This window comes from Hypomesus nipponensis, chromosome 1 (genome assembly GCF_054491055.1).
Source record: "Hypomesus nipponensis isolate SF chromosome 1, ASM5449105v1, whole genome shotgun sequence".
Taxonomy (NCBI): domain Eukaryota; kingdom Metazoa; phylum Chordata; class Actinopteri; order Osmeriformes; family Osmeridae; genus Hypomesus; species Hypomesus nipponensis.
The window spans coordinates 19,112,761-19,135,589 of NC_140361.1; the positions used below are offsets into that span (position 1 = coordinate 19,112,761).

General features: G+C 42.0%; 2 protein-coding genes across 7 annotated transcripts in view; one reads left to right on the forward strand and one right to left on the reverse strand.

Moving 5' to 3' along the window:
- Positions 1-7,312, reverse strand: part of zdhhc15b (zDHHC palmitoyltransferase 15b) — a 123,800-nt gene extending 116,488 nt beyond the window's left edge. For 2 of the 4 annotated variants that reach the window (XR_014754788.1, XM_084697397.1), the window contains exons 1-4: positions 7,004-7,312; positions 6,592-6,618; positions 6,370-6,464; positions 6,064-6,184 (exon numbers count right to left, since the gene is read on the reverse strand). Coding sequence is in view for 3 of the 4 variants with exons in the window: in XM_084697397.1 (XP_084553523.1) it covers positions 6,064-6,184; positions 6,370-6,464; positions 6,592-6,618; positions 7,004-7,163 (403 nt within the window). In the remaining variant the exon portion in view is untranslated. Of the gene's footprint in view, positions 1-6,063; positions 6,198-6,369; positions 6,465-6,591; positions 6,619-7,003 lie in introns of those variants that run through there. The other 2 variants (XM_084697398.1, XM_084697399.1) reach the window with 2 other exon arrangements.
- A 3,685-nt stretch (positions 7,313-10,997) lies between these two features.
- Positions 10,998-15,651, forward strand: LOC146302898 (uncharacterized). Of its 3 annotated transcripts, XM_084699196.1 has the most exons (9): positions 10,999-11,662; positions 12,257-12,276; positions 12,469-12,669; positions 12,764-12,926; positions 14,034-14,359; positions 14,781-14,877; positions 15,202-15,269; positions 15,377-15,420; positions 15,570-15,651. In XM_084699196.1, the coding sequence occupies exons 3-9, from the start codon at positions 12,469-12,471 to the stop codon at positions 15,634-15,636; spliced, it is 966 nt and encodes a 321-aa protein (XP_084555322.1). In that variant the 5' UTR covers positions 10,999-11,662; positions 12,257-12,276; the 3' UTR covers positions 15,637-15,651. The 3 variants fall into 3 exon arrangements, with proteins under 3 accessions (XP_084555324.1, XP_084555322.1, XP_084555325.1); XM_084699198.1 differs by lacking the exon at positions 12,257-12,276 and having other exon boundaries at positions 10,998-11,662; XM_084699199.1 differs by lacking the exon at positions 10,999-11,662 and having other exon boundaries at positions 12,079-12,276; positions 14,034-14,353.
- Positions 15,652-22,829: the final 7,178 nt, after the last annotated feature.

Below are 22,829 nucleotides of genomic sequence, written 5' to 3' on the forward strand. Positions count from 1 at the left end.
TGCAACACACCAAGTTTGATTGAAATATCTGTTTGCGTTCAAGAGTTCCTGAGAGTTCAAAGTTATTTTAACACTGCAGGCCTCCTCTGCTCCTCATGGGAACAATGGAACCAAGGTTTGGTGACAATCAAACAAATGGTTGCTGAGATATGCCCTTGCGTCTTGTTTGGCAGTTTTGCCAACGCTTTTCATTGGCTCTACCAAAGAAACGGTTTTGAAATTTGAAAATCCATCTGATATCTTTTGTGAAGCTTGCTCTGAAGATCATCTGTGCCAAATTTAGTAAACCTTGGACAGAAATTGAGGCGTGCAAAAGGTTTTTACCCTTTTCCATGAAATCCAAAATGGCGGCCGCGTCAATTCGGTTATTATGAAAGGTTATCAATGGTCAGGCTTGATATCTCACAAGACATCAAGAGACAAAGAAATTACTTTAAATTAAACACTTCAACAGTTATAAGCCAAAACACTTTTATGCTTCTGGCCACGCCCCCTTTTAGTCACATGACACAATTTTTGGAGGACATCCTCAGAATAAGGTAGGAGTAGGCGTACCAAATTTTGTGTCACTGCCTCAAATAAATGCTGAGGTATGACGTCACTTACTGTTTGGTGGCATTTCTGCTGAATTTGATTGCTGTCACGGACAAACGGTGTTGAAGATCAACATTTTCTACCATAACTTTTTTGAGGCTTGGTCTGAAGAGCATATCTGGTAATTTTTTACAGGATTTGACAAAAATTGTAGGATGAGTAAGCTTTCAAAGGTTTTTGATAAAACCGGAAATGGCGGAAGATTTATATAACCAGAAATTGATGCCATGGTGTGAGTTGAACTTGGCTTAATCCAAGAAATCATTTCAGGAATCATCACATTTTTGACAATCAGACATTCGGTTCAAAAGTTACTTGCGTAAACGCAACTCCAACTTTGACCAGTTGGTGGCACTAGAGTGTCCAAGTATGACACATGCAACTTTGTGAATTGGACCAAGGGGCTGTCCCCGATGAATGTGCCAAGTGCTCATGGGGGCTGCCATAGACACCCATGGCGGAATAATAATAAGGATAAGAATAATACTAACAATAACAACAACAACAATAACAGCTTCGCTGCTTGGCCCCTAAATATATCTGCAAGCAGCGATGCGGGAATAATAAGAATACTAACAAAAACAATAGGTTCCCTCCTACCGGAGGAACCCTAATAATACCAACTATTCCAATAGGGTTCCTCCTGATGGAGAAATCCTAATAACAGAAAACTCGTATATGGGAGCCCTTGCAACATCTGCTGGTAGAAAAGAGAATCACAGCCATGGAATGCATGAAATAGATGCAGATATCTAGGAAAAGTCAAATAAAGTCTAGCAATGCAGGGTCTTGGAATTTGATTAAGTGCAAAAATAAGAAATTCTCTCATCACTGGGCCCAAATGACCCCTGCTCGGCGCTTCTAAGTGTTAAGGATTAGCATCACATATGTGTTTTCAAAAGTGGGCTCAATAGCATAGCGTGGCAAATATGTAATTCAAACATTCCAGTTGATTTTTTTCCTATAGTTTTTGTCTACGTGACAAACACTTCAGAATCTACTAATTAGAAGGCTTACAAGTAACACTAACATGGTATAATGCTAGGTAACTTAGCCCGGCAGTTAACTACGCTGGGGGTCAGATGGCTGAGCGGTTAGGGAATCGGGCTATTAATCGTAAGGTTGCCGGTTCGATCCAAATTACGTTGTGTCTTTGGGCAAGGCACTTCACCCTACTTGCCTCGGGGGGGGAATGTCCCTGTACTTACAGTAAGTCGCTCTGGATAAGAGTGTCTGCTAAATGACTAAATGTAAGCTAGCTAGCTACCATTTGAGAAAAATAACTTGCGCTGTGGGGAAATATTTAGAACTCACTCAGCTAAGGGTTAATTTGACACACTACTTACGCAGTCATACTTAAAACATGAAGCAAAAAGAACAAAACCAAGTGAAAGGAATACTATACTGTACTGATGGCATTGATTTTCTTCCACATGATGTATCTGCTTCTTGATTGACCATGTATCCCATTCTGCCCGTTTTCCGATTCTACTGCTGTTAGAAAAGTTTAAAATGTAACTGTTATCCTGTAATAAGCATGATTCTGTGTTCAGCATTCCTTGTCAGTAGAGAGCCCTCTCCCAACATGAACTCTGGGTAACACTAGGTTTACATAAACAAACTGACCTAGGCTGACCATTCTTACTAGAGGTACAATAAAGGTAGGTACTGTAAGTTTCCACGCACACGCGCGCGCCACGTCTATACAAAGGAGCCAATGAAAGAAGAGCCATGAAACATTTGCATGCTTTGTCTTAACCAATGACAGTCCAGAACTCTTAAATAGCTAGCTAGCACAACATGCTAGCAGACAAACTTTGTAGCACAATGGCGTGTGATGTTTTTGTCTCCTTGTGGGCCGGCCGCAAGAATTAAAGCTTTCTTAAACGTGTTCATTGACTGGCTGTGCAATGCTTGATAGATTAATATTTCCGACAACTGCACCCTTATCTTACACAAGCCTTGGATCTAGGAGCATGGTGAGCCATTGTTCTGAGTAAGACCAGACGAGCCAGAACTGGAAAAATGGCACTGTCCGTTTCTCACTTGTGTCACTGCGCACTTTCCATAGAAATTAACGGGGGCGCCATCTTTAAAAAGCTCCTTCGCTTGGTTTACTTAATAATAGGTTTATTGTCTACCACCCCCCCTGAAATAAATCATGCGGGAAACACTGCTTCCTTATTTTTCAACACAGGATGATACAATACCACTGAGAGGTGGTAGGATGCAAAGACAGAGAGCTTGAGAGAAAGAGACCGCTTGCCCTTCCATCAGTTTGACCCTCAGCTATAGACTACAAGACAGGTATGTGTGAGCTGAAAATTATACCATAAGCCAGGGGTGGCTAACCAGTCCAGCATAAAGAGCCCCCCCAAAAAAACGCACCATAGCAAAGAGCCACACATGCAAGCCCGCACTACAACAGCGGCTTACAGATCTAATGACAGTCATAATACAAAGCATAACAGTTTTTACACGCCTTGCGTCACTGGGGGCCTCCCGCCTGCCTGGTTTGTAATCACAAAAATGTGTTCTACTTTCAATTTTTTTTTTTCTGTTCTTGACTCGATGTGCTCTAAAATGAAATTCCCATTTGTCAAAAAATATCATGTATTTTTTTGTTCATGATTTACTTTACACCACAGGGCAGTGGCGGTCCTAGCACATTTGGCCCCCCAGGCGAGTTCTTAACTTTTTTTCTTTTAACCATTGAGATTTGGGGGGGGTCTGAGACATTTAAGTAATTATTTAATGGTTTATTTATGTATTTAATGGTGAATTTATTTAAATCATTGTGGCACTTTTAGTCCTCCATATGAGACAGCCCTACGAAGAAAATTCTTCACTTTGTTTTTGTATGCGGTAAAGTTGTCGCAATACGATGGTGGGTCACAATGACTGATGTGTCAGAAGGACCCAAAGATAACACAAGGGTTAAACATTAAATACTTAAATTTGCTTTACATTAAAATCATAAAAATTCTCTGGCTCTCCCTCTTCCAGCTCCTCAGCTCTCTCAATACCTTGATATGTTTCTCTAACTTTTTTATTTCATGGGGCAAACGACGTGGAGGCAGAGTCTGGGGACATCGGGGGGGGCCCTTCTATCTCTGGGGCCGAGGTCGCCGAGGTGGTTGAAAAGCTCCGCGGTGGCAGGGCCCCTGGGGTGGACGAGGTCCGCCCGGAGTTCCTTAAGGCTCTGGATGTTGTAGGGCTGTCTTGGTTGACACGACTCTGCAACATCGCGTGGACATCGGGGACAGTGCCTCTGGACTGGCAGACCGGGGTGGTGGTTCCCCTCTTTAAAAAGGGGGACCGGAGGGTGTGCTCCAACTTTAGGGGGATCACACTCCTCAGCCTCCCTGGGAAGGTCTATTCAGGGGTCCTGGAGAGGAGGGTCCGCCGGATTGTCGAACCTCGGATTCAGGAGGAGCAATGTGGTTTTCGTCCTGGCCGTGGAACAGTGGACCAGCTCTATACCCTCCGCGGAGTCCTGGAGGGTACATGGGAGTTCGCCCAACCAGTCTACACATGTTTTGTGGATTTGGAAAAAGCGTTCGACCGTGTCCCTCGGGGGCTCATGTGGGGGGTGCTCCGAGAGTACGGGGTACCGGATTCCCTGATCGGGGCTGTCCGGTCCCTGTACGACCGGTGCCAGAGTTTGGTCCGCATTGCCGGTAGTAAGTCGAACTTGTTTCCGGTGAGGGTTGGACTCCGCCAGGGCTGCCCTATGTCACCGATTCTGTTCATTACCTATATGGACAGGATTTCTAGGCGCAGCCAGGGTGTTGAGGGGGTCCGGTTTGGTGACCTCAGGATCGGGTCGCTGCTTTTTGCAGATGATGTGGTCCTGTTGGCTTCATCGGGCCGTGACCTTCAGCTCTCACTGGAGCGGTTCGCAACCGAATGTGAAGCGGCTGGGATGCGAATCAGCACCTCCAAATCTGAGGCCATGGTTATCGACCGGAAAAGGGTGGAGTGCCATCTCCGGGTCGGGGAGGAGATCCTGAACCAAGTGGAGGAGTTCAAGTATCTCGGGGTCTTGTTCACGAGTGAGGGAAGAATGGAGCGCGAGGTCGACAGGCGGATCGGTGCGGCGTCCGCAGTGATGCGGGCTCTGCATCGGTCCGTCATGGTGAAGAAGGAGCTGAGTCGAAAGGCGAAGCTCTCTATTTACCAGTCGATCTACGTTCCTACCCTCACCTATGGTCACGAACTATGGGTAGTGACCGAAAGAACGAGATCGCGAATACAAGCGGCCGAAATGAGCTTCCTCTGCAGGGTGTCCGGGCTCTCCCTTAGAGATAGGGTGAGAAGCTCGGTCATCCGGGAGGGGCTCAGAGTAGAACCGCTGCTCCTCCGCGTCGAGAGGAGCCAGCTGAGGTGGCTCGGGCATCTGATTAGGATGCCTCCTGGACGCCTCCCTGGTGAAGTGTTCCGGGCACGTCCCACTGGGAAGAGGCCCCGGGGAAGACCCAGGACACGCTGGAGGGACTATGTCACTCGGCTGGCCTGGGAACGCCTCGGGGTCCCCCAGGAAGAGGTGGTGGAAGTGGCCGGGGAGAGGGAAGCCTGGGCCTCCCTGCTTAGGTCGTTGCCCCCGCGACCCGATCCCCGGACAAGCGGAAGATGACGACGACGACGACGACGACGGGGCAAACAAGGCTACAATGTCCCTTCCTTGGTTCATGATGACTACTAGAAGAAGAAAAACGTATTATTTTTATTTTTATTATTCAGTCAGCTCAGGTGGGCCACAGGGGGGGCAGGGACATTTTTACAGGGGCCCTGGCCCCTGTAGGCCCCCGTGTAGAAACGCCCTGTGAGAGTGCGAGGAGGAAGGAGACGGCCGGGAGAAACAAAAGTCACCTACAAGAGAGCAAGACCGATTTTGCAAACATGAGTCTGGTGTTGAGAAAAGGAATAACACTAAAAAGAAGTAAGATTCGAGGATCGCTGGATACATTTGCCAGCACGTCATGCAGAAATGGTGTGGCTCCACGCGTGCGCAGGATAATAGCTGTCGGAATTATGGACAGTCTCCGTGCGGGTTGAAAGTGATTATTGCGCGTGCATCATGTGTATGTCAATAAGCAGTGCCTCGCATATTAAGTTAGCACAGGGCCTGGCACCCCACCTGCGACAGCTCTGTGTGGTTTGTTTAAGTCTCAAACAATGATGTGATACGCAATACGAAATGCAAAAGGGTCCATATACAGTATATATTTTTTGTATTCCTTTTATTCCCCCAGCCGCTCAGTAAGAGCCTCACAGGAGCAGGCAAAGAGCCGCATGCGGCTTGCGAGCCGCAAGTTCGCCACCCCTGCCATAAGCTATCCCAGACAGGTTGAGAAATCCAGAGAGCAGTTGTCAGGTCCTTGTAGTCTTATCACATCTTGGATTCTAAAAAAGAACAGCTGGCCAACAATTGCACATAAAGACTAAAGCACAATCAGGTTTGATCACCTCCAGATGCAGCTCGAGTGAAGATGGGCAGGTTCTTGGCAATGTCCATGAGTATCTGTTTCTGGGCATCTGGCCTCTCCTCCATCTCATAGCGCTCCTTGTCAATGTAGGAGAGCTGGAACTGAAACAGCAAGCTGATCCAGTCAACAAATGTTTTATTTTGTCTGATCATTTTAGGAAACAATTTACAGCACTGCAATTATATTTTCAAGGAATGTAACTCTAGTTAACACAAGTCCAAACCAACAAGTTGACAATAAAACCCATTATAAGATTTCAAGTTAAAATATCAATAAGTTTGTTTACCTTCTTGAAAGGAGATGCGGGTGGGGTAAAGATTGCCTTCCAGTATGTCCAAGAGAACATCCCGAAGCAAATGTGAAACACTAGCAGGTAGGCCACTGTATACACGAAAACAAATCGTTTTGCTAACAAACAACCTAGCTGACTGTATGAAACTTTAAAATGTGCACATATCAACGTGGGACGTCAAATTTTAAGAAGTCCAACTCAAGGACTTTAACTCACCTTTTTCAAAACTTTTCGTTATTGTAACTGCAAAAACAAAACACGAGATTTCAGCTAGTTACAGAAGGGATGTCGTCAGTTGCAATACAGGTTTATGATGACAAAGGTACTGTACAGTACGGTAAAGATAATAGGTACATTGTTAATCATGCATTTTACATTGAATTTTAGCCTACGTCAATTTCCGATAATCATTTAGAGCTAGCTAGCTACAGTAGACCAACCAACACTTCGTGTTAAGTTCTATAGCTGGCTACCTAGCTTGAGCTAGCTGATGTAGCTTAGCTGTTGTTATTTCATTGTATGCCATTGCTTGTGACACTGCTGCAATCGTAGTTGAAAACCAACGTAATGCAGAAATATACCGTTGTTAGACTAGCTTTTTAAATACATGATACACTACTGTACTTACACAAACATAGCTCAAACACGTAGGCATAGTACGACCACAGTCCAACTGATGTGATGATTATGACTGGTATCCATGAAAAAACCCTTTGACAGCATTTTAAGCTCCTGGAAAGAGCCATCATTCCATTTCCTCTATCTATCCCGTCATATAGCTCATCCATCCGTTCGATTACACTTCCTGGAAATAATCTACCAGTGTGTGAATCGTAGATTGATTAACAGCTCTGGGTGTATCCTCTGGAACTGTCTGTATCCTTGGGGGTCCGTGTATTTTGCAGCCAATGGATTTTCGTGTTAAAATTAGAAAACCAAAATCGGGAAACGAGCTGTTCCCCGATTACCATTTACAAATAGGAAAACAAAAACTGAAAACGAAAAAACGACCCGTTATCTGATTTGATGTGCTTAAACATGGAAATCGGGAAGTAAAATCAGAGCCTGTTTAAGGGTCCGTGTACGTGAGTTTAATTCCTTATATCATTATAACGGATATATATCATGAATACGAAAAACGTTTGTGAGTCCGTTTTTTCGTTTTTCTGCAAAAACGGAAAAACGGATTTTGACGTGTTATTTTGTTTTCTCGTTTTTTAAACACAAACCATAAAACAACTTTATATTTGGATTTCACACACGTGGGTGGAGGTAAGCGTGAAATGCCTGTCATTGGCCGAATGTATTGTCAGCACTACCTGTTCTTTCAAAGTAAAAGTTTCCCCCATCTAACTCGATTAGCCTAATATGGGTTATCTATCAGTTACATTTGAGGGTATTCACGTTTATAAACTTGCCAATTAATCTTTATTGACTTGGGAGTTCACCCTTCCAACTTCATTCAATGCATCTAATTTTTTAGGGCAGATATCTACAGGCTAAATAAACTAATGTCAAAATGCTGTAGGCTTAGTCGTGTTTTTCCATTTATATTTGTATTAGTAATATTAAAAGATCACATCAATCAATTTTATTGGCCCCTCAGTGTGGTAGTGTTGCTGTAAATTGTTAGCTAACTGATAGTGCTTATAGATTCAACATTCCATTGAACTTCTTTCACACAACTGTAAAAATATAAATGTGCAGAGGAAAATGGAATGTGCAACTGAAATGCAGGGATAGCAGCATGTGAGGTTCTTATGCACTGATGATCCTGTGTACCCTGCTCAGCCACAGTTTATGCATGCCGCTAGGCGCTTGACCTATAGGCGTCAGGAGGAGGAGCATGCACCCCTACTCATCAATGGATCGGAAGCGGAGAAGATCAGCTGCTTCAAGTTCCTCGGGGTGAACATCAGCAATGAACTCACCTGGGGTCTCATTTATAAAACTGTGCGTAGGATTCTTACTAAAAGTGTACGTACGCCCAAAAGCCTAAAATGGCGTACGCACACAAAAATTCAGATTTATAAAACCGTGCGTACGCACACCTGTACGCAATGTCCCTTTATAAATCACAGATTACCCACAAGTGTGCGTACGTGAATCAGCATTGTACCCCGCCCTGAACACGCCCATTCTTAACCAAAAATAGTCAATGCAAAGCACCTCATGAATGCTAATCTAGTATCTCATCATGACCCTGGCATACGATTGTTCTTTACGGTGAATCATAGCGCATGACAACTTCTCAGACACTGTTAGCCTATTGGTGGAGCCCGAAAACTCCGAAAATGTGGTGGCCGGTAGATCACCAATTTAAAAAAACGGTGCGAGTGGTCAACTGTGCCAGTGATATACTGCGAGTCGAGATACAATTTGAAAACAAAAGCGTTTTCTTATGAACAGTAATCTATTAAAGTCTGGACTGATAACGAGGACGTACAGGGTAGCGATTGCACGGGAGCTTAACGACTGTATTTCCAGTTTTTGACATATGAGGATATTTGCACAGTATTAAATAAATATATTTAGTTATACACTGTGTTCTGCAGTTATCTAAAGGTAGGATATGTGATGTTATACTGTATTCCATGCAGTCGGGGAATCTCCCCCTCCTGAACTCCCAATCTGATGGTGAGGAAGCTCTGATTTTTTTATTTTTATTTGAGTTGAATTGTACAAGGTGTCTATGGAACAAGAATCACACTGTACAAGCGCAAATAACACTGCTGGATGTAATCTTCATGATAATCATGAAATTGAATGAAAAAAACGTGTGAGGAAAACAAAATATATAAATATAGCTGCAAGCAGCAATGTAGTGGCCAAGCAGTCAAATGACCCATAAAACACTTTAGAAATCCTCAGAACAGGGTTCCGAGTGCATGCAGCAAGTTTGGTGTGAATCCATCAAAGATTTGCTGAGATACGACCCAACTTCCTGTTGGCTGGCTTAATGGCACATTTTGACTGCCTGTACCGGGCAAACGGTTCTGAAAATCAAAAAATCATGTGAAGCCCTTTGTGAGGCTTGGTCTGAAGATACTCTCTGCCAAATTTGGTGAAGATTGGACAACATGTGTAGGAGGAGTAAAGAAAAAACGTTTTTCAATGAATTCAAAATGGCGGCCGGATCAATTCGGCCATTATCACAAGTTATCATGTATCACACACGGGATGTCCCAACATATCATGAGACAAAGGAATCCCTTCATAAAAGCAAACAAATCAACAGTTATTGGCCAAAACACATTTTTGCTTCCTGCGGCCACGCCCAGTGATCACATGACACCAAATTAATTGGGCAGCCTCAGAAGAGGGTTCCGAGTCATCATATTAAGTTTGGTGTTGATTTCTCAAAGATTAGCTGAGATATGACCCAACTTCCTGTTTGGTTGCTTTGTTGCCAATTTTGATTGGCTGTACCGGACAAACGGTTTTGAAAATCGAATATCCTTTGATAACTTCTGTGAGGGTTGGTCTGATGATAATGTGTGCCAATTCTGGGGAAGATTTGAAAAAAATTAAAAGTAGTTGAAGCGAAAAAACGTGTTTCCTTAAAATTCAAAATGGTGGAAAATCTATATAACCGGAAATTGACGTCATAGGGTGTGTTGAACTCGTCTTGATCCAGGGAATCCAATGGTACCTCATTTTTGAAAATCGGTCATACGGTTCAAAAGTTACGTGTGTAAACACAAGTCCAATTTTGACCAGTTGGTGGCGCTAGAGTGCTCCAATGAGAGACATGAAACTTGGTGAATATAAAGAGGGGACTGTGCTTAATGAGTGTGCCAAATTTCACAACTTTTACCATACGGTTCTAGGGGCTGCCATAGACTCCAATGACAGAAGAAGTGTAATAATAAATATAGCTGCAAGCAGCAATGTGGTGGCCAAGCAGTCAAATGACCCATAAAACACTTTAGAAATCCTCAGAACAGGGTTCCGAGTGCATGCAGCAAGTTTGGTGTGAATCCATCAAAGATTTGCCGAGATACGACCCAACTTCCTGTTGGCTGGATTAATGGCAAATTTTGACGGCCTGTACCGGGCAAACGGTTCTGAAAATCAAGAAATCGTGTTAAACTCTTTGTGAGGCTTGGTCTGAAGATACTCTCTGCCAAATTTGGTGAAGATTGGACAACATGTGTAGGAGGCGTAAAGAAAAAACGTTTTTCAATGAATTCAAAATGGCGGCCGGATCAATTCGGCTATTATCACAAGTTATCATGTATCACACACGGGATGTCCCAACATATCATGAGACAAAGGAATCCCTTCATAAAAGCAAACAATTCAACAGTTATTGGCCAAAACACATTTTTGCTTCCTGCGGCCACGCCCAGTGATCACATGACACCAAATTAATTGGACAGCCTCAGAAGAGGGTTCAGAGTCATCATATTAAGTTTGGTGTTGATTTCTCAAAGATTAGCTGAGATATGACCCAACTTCCTGTTTGGTTGCTTTGTTGCCAATGTTGATTGGCTGTACCGGACAAACGGTTTTGAAAATCGAAGATCCTTTGATAAATTCTGTGAGGGTTGGTCTGATGATAATGTGTGCCAATTCTGGGGAAGATTTGACAAAAATAGAAGTAGTTGAAGCGAAAAAACGTGTTTCCTTAAAATTCAAAATGGTGGAAAATCTATATAACCGGAAATTGACGTCATAGGGTGTGTTGAACTCGTCTTGATCCAGGGAATCCAATGGTACCTCATTTTTGAAAATCGGTCATACGGTTCAAAAGTTACGTGTGTAAAAACAAGTCCAACTTTGACCAGTTGGTGGCGCTAGAGTGCTCCAATGAGACATGAAACTTGGTGAATATAAAGAGGGGACTGTGCTTAATGAGTGTGCCAAATTTCCAACCTGACCTCACAGTCTATTCGTAACATAGTGTACGTCTTTTTGTGTCCCTCGATTTCGTATACTATGTTACGAAAAACCGAACCACAAGGTGGCGCTTCACCCGAAATGTCAACTAAAATGTGTGTAGCTTATCGTAAATTCAAATTCAAATTCTGCCTTCATATCCACAATAAAAATTATACAAATATGAAATATATATTACTGTACACTATTTACATATTTTTCTCTGCTTTAAAGCTCAATTCTGAAGTGTTTTGTGAGCACCCGTTTATGGCATTTTAACGGGACGGATCGTCAGTATTTTCAGTATGGAATTACGCCTTGACCTTCATCAATTGCCTGTCAATCAAAATGTGACATCCTTGGTTACGGCGCTGACAAGTGACGTCCATTGTTTTAGAAGTTGGCGGTAAGTACTGTAACTACCTAAAGATGTTCAGATTTTTGGAAAAAAATTGTAAATGCAGCCTTTCAGGCAGAAAATGTGTCATAATTGTGTAATAGTTAAGCAAGTAAACTCAAGGTAAATATGGGGATGCTCCAAAGTGGAGTTGTAGCTTAAATTTGTGAAAGTGCATGGTAATAAATGCATGTTAGCCATTAGCAACGTTAGTAAGCTAGCGTGGTCAGAGCATTCATGGAGGCATTCAGTTATTTAATTTAAATGAAAATCCTAATAATATCTATTTATGTCTCCCCTGTCCTTCCCCTGTGGTCACCTTTCCCTTCTATAATTGTACTTTATGCTCCTTCCCAATATCCTCCCCCTGTCTTTGCCCCCCCCCCCCCCCCAACAAACACCTGTCTCCTCATATTCTTCTGTCATCTCTCTCTAACATTGCCCTCCATAATTTGTCTGCTTGTCTGCCTCTCGTCTCATTGCCTGTTGTCCATCTGTCTGTCTGTCTTCTTGTACTGTATATTTATTGTCTGTCTGTCTGTCTTGTCCTTTTGTCTTTCTCTGTGCCCGCCATTTCTGGCCCGCCCCAACGGTTCTTTTAAGAACCAAAGTTCTGCTGTCAAGTAAGTTTAACATTTAAACAATAGTCATGTTTAATTAAGTATTGTCATAATCCAATAATAATAAAATCTCAAGCCTATGTCCGCCTTGTCAAACTACCTTTAACATAGTATGGTTGCCAGAAAGATAAACTGATGGAAATGAAAATCAAAACCACATCTGCACAACAAAAGTGAAATGAACTTTCTTTTCAGATGGCCGGTTCTACCAAAAAGAGCTGCACCTCCTGCAAAGGCCACATCAGGGTGGCATGCAAAAAGTGTCCTTTGTGTGGAGCAGTCCAGCCCATGAAGAGTAAATTGGAGTCACAGAAGAAACGCTATGACACCCAGTGGGCTGCAACGACTCTTAAGGGAAATAACATCCCCAAAGTCCTTAACTCTGCCAATTTAATGGTAGGATAACAAAAATCTTCAGTCCCTGTCTCTTCACCAAGAACTAAGTGAACGGCATGAGTGACTAATACATGTTGTCCTTTCATTGTTTCAGGTACACAAATTAGATAAGCTTGGGTTCGTCCCCTTGCTTTTCCTGGGACGCAAGTCCAAAATGTCCTGTGGCTGGTCTGAGGTGGTGTGTCCTCAGGAATTTATGGATGTGAATGGGACAGCCATCAAAACCATAAAGGACATTTTTGACAGTGCTTTGACAAGTAGGTGACAGACCCAGTGTTGATATATGTGTGTAGACATATTGTAGACAGATGTGTTGAGCATGGTCATGTAAACATGTCAACATGTAGACAGATGTGTTAGGCATACTTCGGGTTGGCAATGTAATAATTGTAATTTCCCCTCATAACTTTATCAGGTTCAGGATAAGATAATTTGTAGAGTCCCTAAAGCCATAACATTATGACCACCTGTCTAATATTCTGTAGGACCCCCTTTTTCTCCTCGTCAGAACAGCCCTGACCCTTCGACTCAACTAGACCTCTGAATATGTGCTACATTTACATTTATTCATTTAGCAGACGCTTTTATCCAAAGCGACTTCCAAGAGAGAGCTTTACAAAGTGCATAGGTCACTGATAATAACAACAAGATATCCCCAAAAACAATGCGGGTAGCCAAAACACGAAGCACTTATTCTGAACAACCAAAATTAAGTGCCAAAGGGAAGAACCATAAGAGCATGCAGTTAAACAAGTTACAATTAAACAACATGAATCGCTATAAGTGCAAGTGTACGTGAAGAAAAGCAAGCAACAGTAAAAAGATATTTCACAGCGAGTATAACAATTTAAATCAGTTGCCACTAACCAACAAGAGCAACAAGTCTCTAAGCAAGAGTCATTGTGATCCTTGAGGAAACTAACATTGGGTCCAGCAAACCCTTCCTAAGTACCATTGTACTCCCGTAACAAGTGTGTGTGGTATCTGGCACCAAGACATTAGCAGCAGATCCTTTAAGTTCTGTAAGTTGCGAGGTGGGGAGTCCATGGATCGGACTTGTTTGTCCAGCACATGCCACAGATGCTCGATTGTATTGAGATCTGTGGAATTTGAAGACATAAAACTTTTTGACAACATAAAACTTTCACTTTCATGCCTAATAGGCTATATCCCACCCATTGACAGGTGTCATGATAATGAGATAATCTGTGTTTTTCACTTCACCTGTCAGTGGTCATAATGTTATGGCTGATCAGTGTACACATACCCGGATTTTGTTCTTAGGAAGTGGACACTTAAAACAACAATGTACATACCTCATAATTATCATATACTCATTTGCATTTATATGTATTTTTCTTCAGTTTTCTACAGAAACAATGATATCGCAGAAGCTGGGGACATCTGCCCCCCCACTCCTGCAGAAGCTGAGGACATCAGTCCCCGCCTTCCTGCAGAAGCTGAAGACATCAGTCCCCGCCCTCCTGCAGAAGCTGAAGACATCAGTCCCCGCCCTCCTGCAGAAGCTGAAGACATCAGTCCCCGCCCTCCTGCAGAAGCTGAGGACATCAGTCCCCGCCCTCCTGCAGAAGCTGAAGACATCAGTCCCCGCCTTCCTGCAGAAGCTGAAGACATCAGTCCCCACCTTCCTGCAGAAGCTGGGGACATCAGCCCCCGCACTCCTGTATGTGTAAGAGATGCTGCTCTCCAGAGAAATACAGAAAAGGATATATGAAACTGTACAATATATAATCAGAATCAGAAGGGGTTTCAATCGCCATGAAAGTTTGCACAGACAAGGAATTTACTTTGGCAGGCAGGAATTTACCCATAGATACACATATTTCAAATATATTGGTCTCACTCACTTCAGTATAATATCATATCTACAGTTTGTACAGTGACCACGTTCATTGCATGAGACATGTATAAATGCTAGTCACTGCATAGTTTAGTTGTTTAAGATTTGTCAAATCTGTCTATTTATGACACAACAGTTGATTGCGAAGCTTGCTGCTGATTAGGTGGACTAATTCCACTAGACACACCATTGTAATACAGGAAGTGCTGTTGTTGTAATGGATGCATTTGGCTTTATACTTCCTCTTTAGGGGCCCACTGTTCCGGCTCATTCTAAACATGCAATCCAGGAAAGGAAGAGAAGCCGGCCTATAAAGAGTGGTTCAACCATCCCCCCCAAAAAGAAAGGTTGACCATGCTTTTCAATAAGCATGTTCTTGGTTATACTGATGTTTGTCTCCCAGAGATACCAGAAGGCATTATTTGAAGTAGATTTGTACTCTTATTGGAACCTAATAAGACACCACCTCCCACAGTGGACAGACTGGCATTGTTTAGATTTCAGAGTTAGTGGTAGACAAGAGGCCATGTTTAGGGATAGGGAGTAATTAAAGACACGTTACTCTATAATCATCACCAAAATGTACATTATTTACCCTAATGTGTCATAATATTACATGGAACACCACTAAATATAAGTCATTATTTTATTTTGTTTACCTTTTTTTGCAGTTTGCCGTGTACATGCAAAGAAGAAGGTGTTTCTCTTTCAAGAAGTAGTAGGCAAGAGGAAAAATGAGGTAAAACGTTTTGGGGTTTCTTAAATACTTAAAACATAAATGTATGTTCATACATTTACCAGATCAAAACCTTTCTTCCATGTGATTTCTTTATGTTAAATGCTTAGGACAGGGAAGAAGTCCTCGTGCGGTGGCAACCTTGTTATGGTTGGTAAGTAATTCCTGTAAAGTATGTAAACTGTCTAAATAGCTGTGTGTGTTTATCTGTATACTGTATTTTATCTGAGTTATATCTGAGTAGGGGACATTAACACCCTGCCGTAATTCACAGTTATTCAAATGTTTTTATATGTTTTACAGCGGCGAAAAATGGGATGACACCTGGGAGCCTTCAGCCAATTTTCCAAAAGTGATTAATAAAGATTAAATTTGCTTTTTTTAATGTGGGTGTGTGGTTTGGTTTTGTGATGACAGTATTTCAGTAATTAGACAATCATGTTCATTAAAAGTATGTAAACAATGAAGTACAGCTGTGAACATTAAACAGTGTTTAAAATTGATAGAACATGTATTTGCATTAACGGAAGATGAAACATTTAGGAAGAAACAAAGGCAGTGATCAACACATAAGGGCGGCCAGGGGCCCAGTCCAAGTTCTCACCAAGGATGGACAGGAGAGTGATATGTTCTGAATGTTATTAGTCCAGACTATCTTTTTGCCTGACATGCAAGTGTTACAACGTGTCGCTGTCAATGCTGTCGTTTTGAAGGTTATGGCTCTGTCTGATATGACGAGGATCTCTGACCTCACAGTCCATTTGTAACATAGTGGATGTCTTTCTGTGTCCCCAACCCAGTCTCCCATACTTCTGCGTATCTATGACACGGGTTTACACATCTATTTTGCGTGCCATATATACGCCAAATATATAGGCTGTATATACAGGCCCGGTTCTTGCCAGCTCTGGAAGGGCGGTTTGGCAGCCGTCTTGAATTTTTCAGATTTCTTTTGAAAACTTCTGATTTAACTCTGTATAACTCCAGACAACTATGTCAATAATTACCACACACGTTAATATCTATTAGTGACCTTCGTAAAATACGAGTTTGGATGATGACGTAAAATGATGAGCGTTAATGAAGTTCTGCGTGTGTTTGGCACCTCACAGTCTATTCGTAACATAGTGTACGTCTTTCTGTGTCCCTCGATTTCGTATACAATGTCACGAAAAACCGAACCACAAGGTGGCGCTTCACCCGAAATGTCACCTAAAATGTGTGTATCTTATCGTTACGCCTATTCGTAACATAGTGTACGTCTTTCTGTGTCCCTCGATTTCGTACACTATGTCACAAAAAACCGAACCACAAGTTGGCGCTTCACCCAAAATGTCACCAAATATTTGTGTAGCTTATCCCAACGGAACCCTGAGTTAGCTGAAAGCTAATGATAGCTAACTGTCGTTCTTTAAAACAAACGAGATTCCAAACAATCGTAAAACGAAGTAATCGGATGGTTTCTAATAACATGTGTTTAATTATTCGAAATTACACATGATGACAAACCAAACCGGCTAAATATAGCCACCAACTCTTGCCATACACCATGATATAATTAGGCTTAGCCTACACAAAAGGTACATTCGACCGTGTGTATTCGACTTCATGCAGCGCCGGCGGCGCGGACCAGCCAATGGCATTCACTGCCTCAAGTCAGCCAGGCCGGCTGTCTGTGCCGCCGGTGCTGCATGAAGTCGAATACACCTAAAGTCTCATGGGTAGGCTAATCCCTCGATGAGTCATCTAATTTAGAATACTACATTGCCAACTAAGGCATTTAATGCTTAATTTAATGCGTAATATTGATTAACTCTTAAACACCACCATTATATTATAATCTATTCATACTTCGTATGTGATAAATCGTTAAGATGTTCTGTTTTCAAACCCTAAACATGTAAACTTTGAAACATGTAGTTGAACTACAAATATGGCGTCGTTCAACATCTTGATTTATTGTTTAATGGAATACGTTTGTAGTTCTTTTAGTAATTTGTGTTTTACACCAATATCATCTCCAATTTTATATCAGATTAATCAGAAATGTAAAATGTACATGTCTTATAGATCAATAAGCATTATATATAATCAGCACTACAAAGGTAAACTTTGGAATGTCTTTTTTTCATACTTTTTATTTATATTATATTCAAGTTTTAAATGTTTTTTTTCTGTCACACTCTGCATAGAATGTCTCAATGAAGCAACATGCAAATTTTCAGCCCGGTAGCAGCATACATTGGAGTACAAGACACATTTTAGATTTGGAAAATGAACATTTCAAGGTGGCGCTGTTGAGCCTCTATCTGACTTAGAGGTAAGGCCATATGAAAAAAAGTATTTATTAGTCCAAAATATTTGTCAGGGCAAGCCACGAACATGTACCACCAAGGACAACAAACCCCTAACCCTAGCACAGTCTGTTTTTAGACCATGTCTTATGCAGAGCAAATAGTCATCTTTAAAGTTTGGGGATAAACAAATGCACAAGTGGGTCTGTACCCTGATATTGTTTGTGCTAAACCAGGACTATGTGCCACCTAAACATAATTTGACTTTAACCACTGATGTAGTCTATTTAGATTATGAATGGTCTTGGAATCTATACTTGGAAAGATCCTCACTGCAATGGCAGATTTGGATTTTAAAAAGACTTTGTCGTATGACAAAATCAAACCCATTTTTGGAAAGATCTTAGCTTGCAGGTTCATTTATGTAAGTTTGACACATTCCTGTAAACCCTTATCTGATATATTGAGCTTTGACCCCTTGCCAGGGGTCACCTTAAAGCCCTATATTTAGTAGTAGGATGGTAATTAGGGTTAGGGTTCCTTTCATGGCACATAGTCCTGGCTTGGTACAGTGAATACTTGGGGTTAGATAAACTGTGTCTTTCAGTTTCATAACCCTAGCCCCTACAGCGGATCAACAGCGCCACCTAGAAAAGGTAATTTCCTAAAATTCAATTCAATTTTTTTTTTTAGCTGAGGCTAGGATCAGCCTGGGATTTTGTATTTAGACCAATATTGACCCTCTTCACATCATACTGGAACCATGTTTGAAGATTATGATGTGAAATAATGTTTAGTAAAGGTTACAGATAAAGACATACTGATACATTTTGTCTTTCATAAAAGACCAATGAATGTATATTTGTCATATTAAGTGATTTAAATGTAACCGAGGACAAAGATCTTCTCCTAAAATTAGTTTTTAAATTGAAAGTAAAAATAGAACTACATTTCCCAGAACCCCGCTTATGTGTTTTAACGCTAATATGCGCCATTTTTGTAGTCCATGTAAGTTCACTATGGTTATCATTTTAGTTAAGTGTAGCGCACATTATGTAAAGACCTATTCAATTACTTTAAAAACTTGTATAAGTCTTACCACGTGTTCAACATATTCAATGAGAATATATAATTTATTAATATATATAATATGAAATTATAAATTGTATTTATATATCACTTTTATAAAGGCATGGATTATTCTGAATGTGACGTCATCGCGCCACACTCACAGTACAGATCATTCATATTCAGCCACAAGGAATCCATCATTTAAAATTGTATGCAATGTGGTGTTAATAGGATAACAAATTTACATCCGCTTATAATGGCCTAACTTTTAATCTAGGTCTTCTCTTCATAGGTAGTCTACTCTTACCTCCACCAAGCAAAGGATCAGATGGTTGCTTGTAGGCTTACATAAGTGAGTCCAACCATACGAGTCAATGTTTATAAAAATAATACCAAAGTTTATTGGACAATAAAATACAAAATCCATGGGACACAAGAAAGTGCAATATTATAACACTTTGAATACAAATAGTAGATAATAGACTCGGAAGTACAAGGAGGCCGGGAACGTAGCTACCAGGTTGTAAAAACAACGATCTGGCGGTGAGTGGAGGGCAAACCAGGGTATGTCACCGCAAGTTATTGGGAAACTGGAAACTGGACCGCAGGTGTGGATCTTGTGCAGATAGGATGGACTGGATCACTGGAGATGCACACAAACACAGACAAACAGAAAGACAGAAACAGAAAGACAGGCAGAGTCTGTGGAGGGTGTAATACAGTTAGAAAGAAAGAAGGGTTAGTATGTAAATAAAATATGAGCCAAAATATGTATTGTACAGTGTTCATTAACTACTACTGAGTCTTACTGCCTGAAATAAGGGGAATAGAAACATGCAAATATATTGTAATGCCTTTTTTGGGTAGCAGATGTTATGGGATATCAGTGGTAGGCTACATGATCTGATGTAGAGCATCTCGTCTCGTCTCGTCATCTGCCGCTTGTCCGGGGATCGGGTCGCGGGGGCAACGACTTAAGCAGGGAGGCCCAGGCTTCCCTCTCCCCGGCCACTTCCACCACCTCTTCCTGGGGGACCCCGAGGCGTTCCCAGGCCAGCCGAGTGACATAGTCCCTCCAGCGTGTCCTGGGTCTTCCCCGGGGCCTCTTCCCAGTGGGACGTGCCCGGAACACCTCACCAGGGAGGCGTCCAGGAGGCATCCTAATCAGATGCCCGAGCCACCTCAGCTGGCTCCTCTCGACACGGAGGAGCAGCGGTTCTACTCTGAGCCCCTTCCGGATGACCGAGCTTCTCACCCTATCTCTAAGGGAGAGCCCGGACACCCTGCGGAGAAAGCTCATTTCGGCCGCTTGTATTCGCAATCTCGTTCTTTCGGTCACTACCCATAGTTCGTGACCATAGGTGAGGGTAGGAACCTAGATCGACTGGTAAATAGAGAGCTTCGCCTTTCGACTCAGCTCCTTCTTCACCACGACGGACCGATGCAGAGCCCGCATCACTGCGGACGCCGCACCGATCCGCCTGTCGACCTCGCGCTCCATTCTTCCCTCACTCGTGAACAAGACCCCGAGATACTTGAACTCCTCCACTTGGTTCAGGATCTCCTCCCCGACCCGGAGATGGCACTCCACCCTTTTCCGGTCGATAACCATGGCCTCAGATTTGGAGGTGCTGATTCGCATCCCAGCCGCTTCACATTCGGTTGCGAACCGCTCCAGTGAGAGCTGAAGGTCACGGCCCGATGAAGCCAACAGGACCACATCATCCGCAAAAAGCAGCGACCCGATCCTGAGGTCACCAAACCGGACCCCCTCAACACCCTGGCTGCGCCTAGAAATCCTGTCCATATAGGTAATGAACAGAATCGGTGACTATCGGCGCTATTTGGTTGTTGGTAATAAACATTTAAACTGTTATCCATTGTATTTCATGTTGTTGGGTGTCACAAAACGTAATATAATACAAAAAAGTTGCAACTTTTTGCAATGATTCTGCTTTCCACCACAATGCTTTGCATGACGTCTAATATGGGCTCTCCTAGTACCATCAAAACTTGAGACATCTCGGAAATGTGTTTACAACGTCGGGGAAAATATTTAATTAGCGATGATATTGGGTGGATTTTACAGGTGGGACTGGCAAGGAAAAAACCATCTAGCCCATAGCTAGCATGATGTCTTCTGCTGTACTACTAGTACTACTAGAGGTAACTAAGTGGATTTTTTTGTAGGGCAAGTGGAAGAAAAATGTACTTGGCCCACTGGACAAGTTGAAACTTAAAAAAAAGCTATGTTACTTGCACTGGCCAACTTGCAAAGACTGAGGATAGCCTACCGAAGTTGAGTTAGCCAATGTCGTTAGCGATGCTAGCTAACGTTAGTTTGCTAGCAGTGGCAGTTTATATAACATTTCACTTGCAGCTGTTTGTTTAGCAAGTCACAGTGTTTACAAGCCCTGATAGTGTAACTGAGACAACGCAGTAGATACGACTTTCTTGGATGTGCTAGGCTGGATAGACTGTTGCACAGTAAGTAGTTCTACAATGGTACTAGTATCGTATCTTGCCTTGTAGTGCCACTACAAGTGGCAGCATCATACATTTAAGAAATTCAAGACTTGCATGTACAGTAAGTAATGTCACATTAAATAATGTATTTAAACTCTAGCTAGTGTGGTGTGTCACTGTCTTCAATGCCATAGGCTTTTCTGTCAAAAGAAACGTTTTCATTTCCAGCACATTAAGTGAAGTTTGGCTAGCAACAGCAGCTAGGCTAGCTTGCTCGACTGAGACCGACAGAAATTGTCGCTTTTGGCTTATTTACTGATAATGATCGCTTCCAGCAAACTTCTTTTGAATTTGCCATTTCCCCCTAAATAAATGTCCAGCTTATTTACGTGTTTGCGGGCATATTTTCAGTTAGTAGTTGGTATACTGTTTGAATCGCGATTGCATCTGAAAAATACTGCCGGTGACAACGTTGTTAGAAAAACTTGTATGTATCAAAGGGGGTTCGGCTTGTTTCATAATAAACTGACCCATTTGCAACCGACGCAAGCAAGCACACAATACAATTTCTCCAGAAATTATACCCTCTCTCCTCTTTAGCGATGCTATAGACATTGATTCTAACATTTCACTGGGTCTTGCAGCTGTTTGATTGACTCAAATTATTATAAAATGTTATGTTTTAGCCATTTGCCTACTTTAGCAAGTCACAGTATTTCAAAGCACATATTATGTAACTGAGAAGACGCAGTAAATAATTCCTCTTTCAAGTAAGCCCCCGTTCAAGAATTAGGCATCAAATTAGCTGCACGGTCTGTAGAGATATTGGGACGAAGATGCAATACAGTACGTAACAGAAAGTGTTTATTCTGCAGAAATTGTGTACATTTTTTACGTAACAAATACGATTTTTATAACACCTCAATTGTTATCATTTGTAGGCTATATTATTACAGCTCATCTTCGTTGGTCAAAAGCACAATCTTTACCCGGACGTGACCTGTGCATGAAAAAGTGGAACTTATGTAGGCTACTTAGTGTAGTGCCTCAAAAAGTTAATGTCAGGCCCTGAATGATCACTAGATATAAAGAAAACGTTGATTTCCACTCGGTGCTATTCACTGACAGTCAAAGTAAATTGTATATGTGCACTGCTGTTCATAGACGAGCTCCAGGTGTCGTTGCTGCGTTGCTAAATGATAGCAACTCACCGGGAGACTTTATCAACTCGCCACTCATTCTCCTCGGTACAATGAACAATCCATTTAATTGGCTTTGACGGCCATAAGGTCGACTTGGTTCAAAATTATACGGCTGCGGGCCATCATATACATTAGTCGTTCTTGTCACCTCTTCTTCATCCCAGTAGATCGCCATAGTTCTAGTACTAGACTGAGGCTACTCTCCTCCACGACTCCCCAACGTGACGTCATCGCCGAATTGCGCTAATATGCTAATGCTAACACAAAAAACGTCAAAAATTTGTCTTAAACACCATTTTGAGACACCATTTTGAGATTTCTTGAATAATATACATATCTTGAGTGCTTTATGTACCCATTAATCAACAGTGGTGGTTAACCTGCCATATGGACTTTAACATCCTTAGGGTATTTATAAAAAGTACATGCATCTTATCCATTTTGAATAAATAGGGTTTATCCTGTAACCCTGCCTATAATGCATTTCAAACAAATAGTCTTTATTAACATAAACCTGCTTTTATGCATTT